The 7473-nt window shown below is 40.3% G+C and overlaps 2 protein-coding genes across 2 annotated transcripts in view; both read right to left on the bottom strand.

Annotated features, from left to right (window-relative positions):
- Nucleotides 1-1254, bottom strand: part of man2b1 (mannosidase, alpha, class 2B, member 1) — an 18048-nt gene extending 16794 nt beyond the window's left edge. The window contains exons 1-2 of the mRNA XM_053229460.1: nt 1095-1254; nt 410-512 (exon numbers count right to left, since the gene is read on the bottom strand). Coding sequence (XP_053085435.1) covers nt 410-512; nt 1095-1199 — 208 coding nt within the window. The 5' untranslated portion in view covers nt 1200-1254. The remainder of the gene's footprint in view (nt 1-409; nt 513-1094) is intronic.
- A 1328-nt stretch (nt 1255-2582) lies between these two features.
- Nucleotides 2583-6722, bottom strand: LOC113524258 (amine sulfotransferase). Its single transcript, XM_026910428.3, has 6 exons — nt 6504-6722; nt 4880-5082; nt 4547-4673; nt 3734-3828; nt 3290-3470; nt 2583-3026 (listed from the first exon to the last, which is right to left on the bottom strand). The coding sequence occupies exons 1-6, from the start codon at nt 6664-6666 to the stop codon at nt 2899-2901; spliced, it is 897 nt and encodes a 298-aa protein (XP_026766229.1). The 5' UTR covers nt 6667-6722; the 3' UTR covers nt 2583-2898.
- Between the last annotated feature and the right edge of the window lie 751 nt (nt 6723-7473).

Genomic DNA, 7473 nt, shown 5'->3' with positions numbered 1-7473 from the left:
AGCACAGTGTATACATTACTCCTGTGTGTGTGTGTGTGTGTGTGTGTGTGTGTGTGTGTGTGTGTGTGTGTGTGTGTGTACATACAGTTGAGTACAAAAGTCCACTACAGCACATCATGAGACCAAAACACACCATTCTGATTGGCTAAAATTAACTAATATAATGTAGCATGATTATAATAATAATAATAATAATAATAATAATAATACATTATTAGGAGTTTGTGTGTTTTTTATACGCTTTATGTATTTATATATGTCCACTAAAAACAGTTCATAATCTTAAACTTCAGCCAAACTCAATATCACAAAATACATTCAGCATTCGCTGTGTGAGTGTGTGAGTGTGTGAGCGTGTGTGTGTGCGTGAGTGTGTGAGTGTGTGTGCGTGAGTGAGTGTGTGTCTGACCTCCATAGTAGTACTGATCCACAGTCTTTAGCCAGCCCACATCATCATGTGTGTGAGGAACCAAGTGTACATTCAGCATGGACGGCTTCGTCACTGGACATGACTATACACACACACACACACACACACACACACGCACACACACACAATACATATATAAACACAATAAACACTGTGCGTGGTACTGATGTTGATTATGTTCCTATAACAGCACTCCCCCAGGTGTTTTATTCCTCTTCCTCCACCAGTTGACAAAGATTCCACTGTTTTATTTATTAAACACATCATACTTCCTTTTTTCTGCAGTTATAGTTTTCTGTATTTATAGTTTTATACACTGATAGTTTTCTGCAGTTATAGTTTTATACACTGATAGTTTTCTGTATTTATAGTTTTATACACTGATAGTTTTCTGCAGTTATAGTTTTATACACTGATAGTTTTCTGCAGTTATAGTTTTATACACTGATAGTTTTCTGTATTTATAGTTTTCTGCAGTTATAGTTTTATACAGTGAGAGTTTTCTGCAGTTTTAGTTTGTTGTTGTGGAACGTCTGTGAAAGAAGTTCTCATGTACTGTACACACAGTCTACCGATAGAAGCTCAGTACTCTGACCTCAGACACTGTGTGTGTGTGTGTGTGTGTGTGTGTGTGTGTACTAAGTTTTCCGCTCAGTTTACACACCTTGTACCCGCACACCGGTTCTCTCAGGCTGGGGAAACACCACACACCCGCCGCCGGACACAGGAGCAGAAACACGGCCAGAGGAAGCAGCCTGCGCGCCGCCATCACGCACAACAACACGGTCACATGACTCCCGGCTTAGACTGCAGCGCGTGACCGGGAACCGAATGCGGAAGTGATGGCGACGCGTCACCTGATGAATATGCAAATGAGAGAGGCGTGGCGAGCTGCTGAGTGTGGAGGACACAACGAGTAAATAAATGTTATTAATAAAAATATAGTTTTATTAGGAGACATTTTATACCTGCATCATACAAGGACCATGAATATAAACTTACTGATAAACTGTAATATATATATTTTTGTTTATTATTAATGCATTAATATATACAAAACACATGTAAGTTAAATATGTGCTTATTTATTTGTTTATTTATTTATTTATTTATTGTTTCCTTAATAACCATAATAAGAATTAATGTCACCTACAGCTCTGAAGGAATATATATATATATATATATGGCATATTATAAAGCATCTGAATGCACTTTATCAAAATAAAGCATATTTAAAGAATACTTATAACTAACAAAAAATAATAAGTAAATAAATAAACATGAAATAATAGGTTGCATGACTGTCCTCAGTGGTTAATGTTATTTCAGTTTAAATGAATTTTATGCTCTCCTTCCTTCTCTCTTGCCCTTTGTGCTGTAGTCTGTGTGTGAAGGGATGGGATGTTTCCTGTGTGCATCACTCATGTTAAATGTTCTGAATTTCCACACGTCGTGCTGTGAATTCAGAATATTATCTTTCTGGGTTCTGGTTGGATTTTTGCAGCAGGAAATCCCAGGAACAATTCATAGAAAGTGTTACATCAGATGAATAAATAATTATACTGAACATTAGACTATAGTTACACTTACTGTATTAGCCTCAGAATGTGTACGCTGTGCCACTGGTGACCTGAGACCTCGTCACCTCACTTAGCTCTTTCTGTTCAGCTGTACAGTGGCTAAGGCTATAAGTTTGTGCACCCCTGACCATCACACCCATATGTCTCATTCCAGATTTATTCCTCTGTGTTTGCTGTTATAATGAGCTCCACTCTTCTGGGTCTGGGGTTCAGTCGGTGTTCCAGTTCATCCCAAAGGTGTTCAGTGGGGTTGAGGTCAGGGATCTGTGCAGGACACTCGAGTTCTTCCACTCCAACCTTCACACACCATGTCTTCATGGAGCTGCTTTGTGCACAGGGGCATTGTCATGCTGGAACAGGTTTGAGTCTCTTTCAGTGAAGAGAAAAAAACTACAGCAAATAAAGACATTCTATACAATTGTGTGCTTCAGACTTCGTGGTAACAGTTTGAGGAAGAGCCACACGTGGGTGTGATGGACAGGGGTGCACATACTTTTGGCCATATAGTGTATATACAGTAGAGCATGTACAATAACATGTATGTGGAGACAGAACAGCAAAGACACAATCACTGGTGATGCAGATCACTTTAATGACTTATGTGAGACAGAGTCCAGATTATTATTATTATTATTATTATTATGATGATGATGATGTTTGGTTTCTGTGTTTATGAATATATTACACTCACTTCATCATTATACATTAAACTGTAGTTTTGCTCTTTTGATCTAAACATGAAGGGAAGTTCACGTCATCATTTTCAACAATATTCAGAGCTTTTTTAAATTTCCTGTGGGAATAACAACATTAATCAAGATTACTCTCTCTCTCTCTCTCTCTCTCTCTCTCTCTCTCTGTGTGTGTGTGTGTGTGTGTGTGTGTGTTTTATGCGTGTAGGTCAGAGATGTCCCACACAAAGTCCAGCGGCAGGTCTTTCATTTGCTCCTGATAAACACGATCAAAGAGTTCATTCTGTGCCACAGTCAGAGAGTTCTTCCAGTCTCCCACTGTACCTGCACACACACACACACACACACACACACACAGCATTACATGTTGAAGGCGTGCAGGTTCAGGACTGAGGTGTGTTTAATAATGTAAATTCACAGCTCAGTACTGCAGATAACACACAACACACTGCAGAGAGAAGGGAGGAGCTACCGGGATTAAAAAGGAACCAATCACAGACGAGATGCACATCCATTTTCAGTTTCAGATTGCTAATAAATAAAAGTGAAGCTGAATCTCAGACAATCCCTTGCTCACTCCTTCGTACCCTTGCGGAGGAAGGAGCCTTTCTCAGGATTTATCATGTCATCAGGTAAAGATTCGTAGTTGGCTTTTGGGTCTTTCTTCATGTAGTTAAAGCTCGATTTCTTCACCACACTGTCGATGAAGTCATCCGACACATTCTTCCCTAAAAACTCACAAATCTGCACCACAGCACCTCTCAGGTCCTGAAACAACACAACACACATTTACACTCATTCAGACAAAAACAAAAACCTACATGTGAGACAGAGATCAGTCAGAGCAGCTGAGGCTTCTAATAATATTATTATAATAATAATGAGCTCAAATCCCAAATCATCCACATTTAGGACACTGACCAACAAAGACTCGATTATTTAACACAATATTGTACAATAGTGTGAACTGAGATAAATTATTAAGTGATTAACACAATATAAAAATAAAATGGCTGTATGTTGCGTCTCACCCTGATCATCTCCTCGTAGCTGAGAAACAGGATGTTGTATTTGTCCTTGTTGGAGTGCCATCCTTTGACATGATCGAACCAGCGGCCGCCGACCACTACACACAAAACACACAATAAACTCCCTCTGACTGAACCCAGATCAGCTCTACTGCTCTCAGATTTAATGTGTACTGCTTTACCATTTAAATAAAGTTTGAGTGTTAATTTGCAGCAGGATAAAAAAAAATTTAAAATCATTACTCAGTCACAACAAGCGTGTTGGAAGGTTCGGTGTGAGCGCAGTTGAACATCAGAGTAGAATTAATCACACAGTGAGGATTTAATACTGAAATTACACACAATGTTATGGCACATAAAAAGGTTTTTAGGACATCATTAATCAGAGACATGGCTTATCTGGAGGAGTGAATATTTTATGGATAAAATGATGAATGAGTTTAAGGTTTGTCTGTAAGCGCAGCAGATGAGCGCTGGGTCAGATTATCCTTCTCACCATGGACACGTTTTCTTTACAGGAAGTCGCATCAAATTAACACAAACATCAGCATTATTCTATTAATTCAACAAATCAAAATAGTGAATTAAAAGTGTGATAAAATCCTCAACAACAACTTAATGAAGCCACAAGATACTAACTCGAGGTCATGACATTGTGATGTGTGTGGGATGCGCAACTGACTGAGTGCGATATAGAAAAATAAAACAACATGATGTGCTGGATCAAGCGCTATTTTCTAAGCAGAATCACAGACTTTGAATACATCCCTGTGTGTGTGTGTGTGTGTGTGTTGTGTGAGTATGAAGAGCACTGACTCCGCCCACTGAAGAATTTCTCCATCAATTCGGTGTACGTCTCTGAAGTCTCTAAAATCTTCATGAAGTGACTGAAGTGGAAGTAGGACACCATGATGTCTTTGGGGTTCCTGGTCACGTAGATGATCTGGAATAAGAAATAAAAACCCTGTTGCATTAATTAAAGCTCATGTTTATTACAGTAGAGATGAAAGCATTGTCAGAGAGGGACATTACTGTTAGCTTGGTGATAGCATAACCTTGAAATCGCCATCAGAGTGCTAGCTAACTGGGGACTGGACGCATGTATTATGGATAATGGTAAAGGTTGAGTAGTGTGTGTGTGTGTCCCACCTTCCCTTTGTCCTGTAGGCCGCAGGGCATCAGATGCTCGTGGAGGTGAGAGCAGAAGAGGCGGGGGGAGCGGCGAGCGGTATAGTCCTGCCCTTTCTGTGGAAACTCCAGCCACGGCATGAGGTCATATGAGATCAGATCCGCAGACTCGGGAAACTCGTCCTCATACAGCAGCGTCACGATGCGCTGAGTCCAAACCGTACCTGAGAGAAAGCGAGGTCATATATTCAAAAGATTTACAGGAAACTGATTTAGGGGCGGAGCTACAAATGACCCTAGATTGTGTTGTCACAAATATCACCTCTGATATGCAAATTATTAAAAGATGACAACATGAGACCCAGACACTTTGGTATACTTGTCATGGTAAAGGAACATTATATTCTAATCGGTTAGCTAAGCTAGTTCATGCTAGCTCCATTAGGCTCTTAGATATGGCAGAGTGTATGGGGGTGTTTCCTGATTTGCATACTCATGTCAATTTAAAGGTACTGGCTTTTTTAATGAGGGTAAAAGTGTAGATATGTTTGATGATTAACATCTATAAATATCCTCAATAAAGCGATACTTGTTTTAAATTCATTTCAGTTTTGGCAGTGCAGTTCCACTCACTAGTTTTTCTCACAGTAATAAAAATGCACCAGAATCCTCGCTCTGCTCCAGCTGTAAGGTGTTTATATACGAGTGAAGCTGGAAATGGATCCAATCGCTCCTTTCACACCAGGAAGATCCGGAGCCTCTGATGGGGCAGAGATCTCACAAACCCTTCAGACCAGTGTAAAGTAACCAGAACTACTTTTACTGAATTACTCCAAGTTACAGATGAAAGCTAAAAGCCGTAAGAAAACTCCTGATGAACAATGAGATCGTTGTGGGATTTATTAATCTTTTAGTAAAGTGGTGTGTAAATGTTTTCAAGGCCAAGCTGAGCAACAGGATTTATAAACATTTCCCTGATTTTTTTTATGCTTATGTGTATGTTGATAAATGATATTTAACCACGAATTACCAAGCGCTTTCACAGATTTTCCTGAAAACCACTTTTCATTTTAAATACCCTGCTGAACAATTTCTGAATAAATGTGTTCATATCCAGTGTGAGAAATGAGGCCAGGGGTTAATCTGCTGCCCTTCTGCGTGAGTGAGGAGTAAACAGGCTTTCTGTTCTTCACTCACTGAACAGAAACAAAAATTAATTCTCATTTAATATAAATAACGCACACACACAAACACATGCACGCGCACACACACAACATTGCAGATAAAGTGGAGTTTAGAGTTTAGTGGAGTTAGAGGTCCGATGTTTAACATTTATGTATGGAGTTAATTCAGTTCATGAGTTTATTCAGTGATTAGAAAGCAGATAGTGAAGAGGTCAGGGGTCGTGATGACGCAAATCCACCGCCTGGAATTTACGCTCACATGTTTATTAAACTTCTGATCCTAGTGAGCATCATAGTAATATTATACCCACTTCTCCCTGCCTCGATTTTCAGCTCTCTCTCTCTCTCTCTCTCTTTCTCTCTCTCTCTCTCTCTCTATATATATATATATATATATATATATATATATATATAAACTTTTTATTCTCAATATCCAGTGTGTGTGTGTGTGTGTCTCTCACCAGATTTAGGAAAGGTAACAACATACACGTCATCGTCTCTGATCTGGAACGTCTTCAGACTGTCCATGTACTCCGGAGAGACGTTCTCCTCGTTCACAGGAAAGACGAATCCTCTGTAGGACAGGAGTTTGTCTCCGAGCTTCTGGAACTGCTGCTGAGCCATGATGTGATGCGGTCGAGTCACGAAACACACACACACACACTCACGTCTTATACCAGCACATCAACGCAGATACGAGAGCTAGTGGGCGTGGAAAGTGGGCGGAGTCAATATCAATCATTTAAGAGGATTGCAACAAGCCGCGAGCACAGAGTGTGTTGGCACAGAGCCAGTGTTAATCTTTCACTCGTTTTACGCTTCATGCTGTCAGATGAAAGTGTCAACACTGAGCTTCAGCCACATCATCAGGTTTATGAAGTGTGAAAAGATTTGTGTAACATTTAAAAGCTATTTTGTGTAATTTTACACTTTAAACTACACACTAAAATCTATACACTTTACACTACACTGCGCTCTATACACTAAACACTACACACCGCGCTCTACACACTAAACACTACACACCGCGCTCTACACACTAAACACTACACACCGCGCTCTATACACTAAACACTACACACCGCGCTCTACACACTAAACACTACACACCGCGCTCTATACACTAAACACTACACACAGCGCTCTACACACTAAACACTACACACCGCGCTCTACACACTAAACACTACACACCGCGCTCTACACACTAAACACTACACACCGCGCTCTACACACTAAACACTACACACCGCGCTCTACACACTAAACACTACACACCGCGCTCTACACACTAAACACTACACACCGCGCTCTACACACCAAACACTACACACAGCGCTCTATACACCAAACACTACACACCGCGCTCTACACACCAAACACTACACACCGCGCTCTACACACTAAACACTACACACCGCGCTCTACACA

This window comes from Pangasianodon hypophthalmus, chromosome 25 (genome assembly GCF_027358585.1).
Source record: "Pangasianodon hypophthalmus isolate fPanHyp1 chromosome 25, fPanHyp1.pri, whole genome shotgun sequence".
Taxonomy (NCBI): domain Eukaryota; kingdom Metazoa; phylum Chordata; class Actinopteri; order Siluriformes; family Pangasiidae; genus Pangasianodon; species Pangasianodon hypophthalmus.
This window is presented reverse-complemented; position numbering and strand designations above follow the sequence as displayed.

What these genes read in the sequence shown, in the direction of transcription:
- LOC113524258 (XM_026910428.3), bottom strand. Translation starts at nt 6,666, where the DNA reads ATGGCTCAGCAGCAGTTCCAGAAGCTCGGAGACAAACTCCTGTCCTAC. An exon ending in GAAATTCTTCAGTGGGCGGA is followed by an intron (nt 3,829 to 4,546) that starts GTCAGTGCTCTT and finishes TTTTGTGTGTAG; the next exon opens with TGGTCGGCGGCCGCTGGTTC. An exon ending in GCTACGAGGAGATGATCAGG is followed by an intron (nt 3,471 to 3,733) that starts GTGAGACGCAAC and finishes GTGTTGTTTCAG; the next exon opens with GACCTGAGAGGTGCTGTGGT.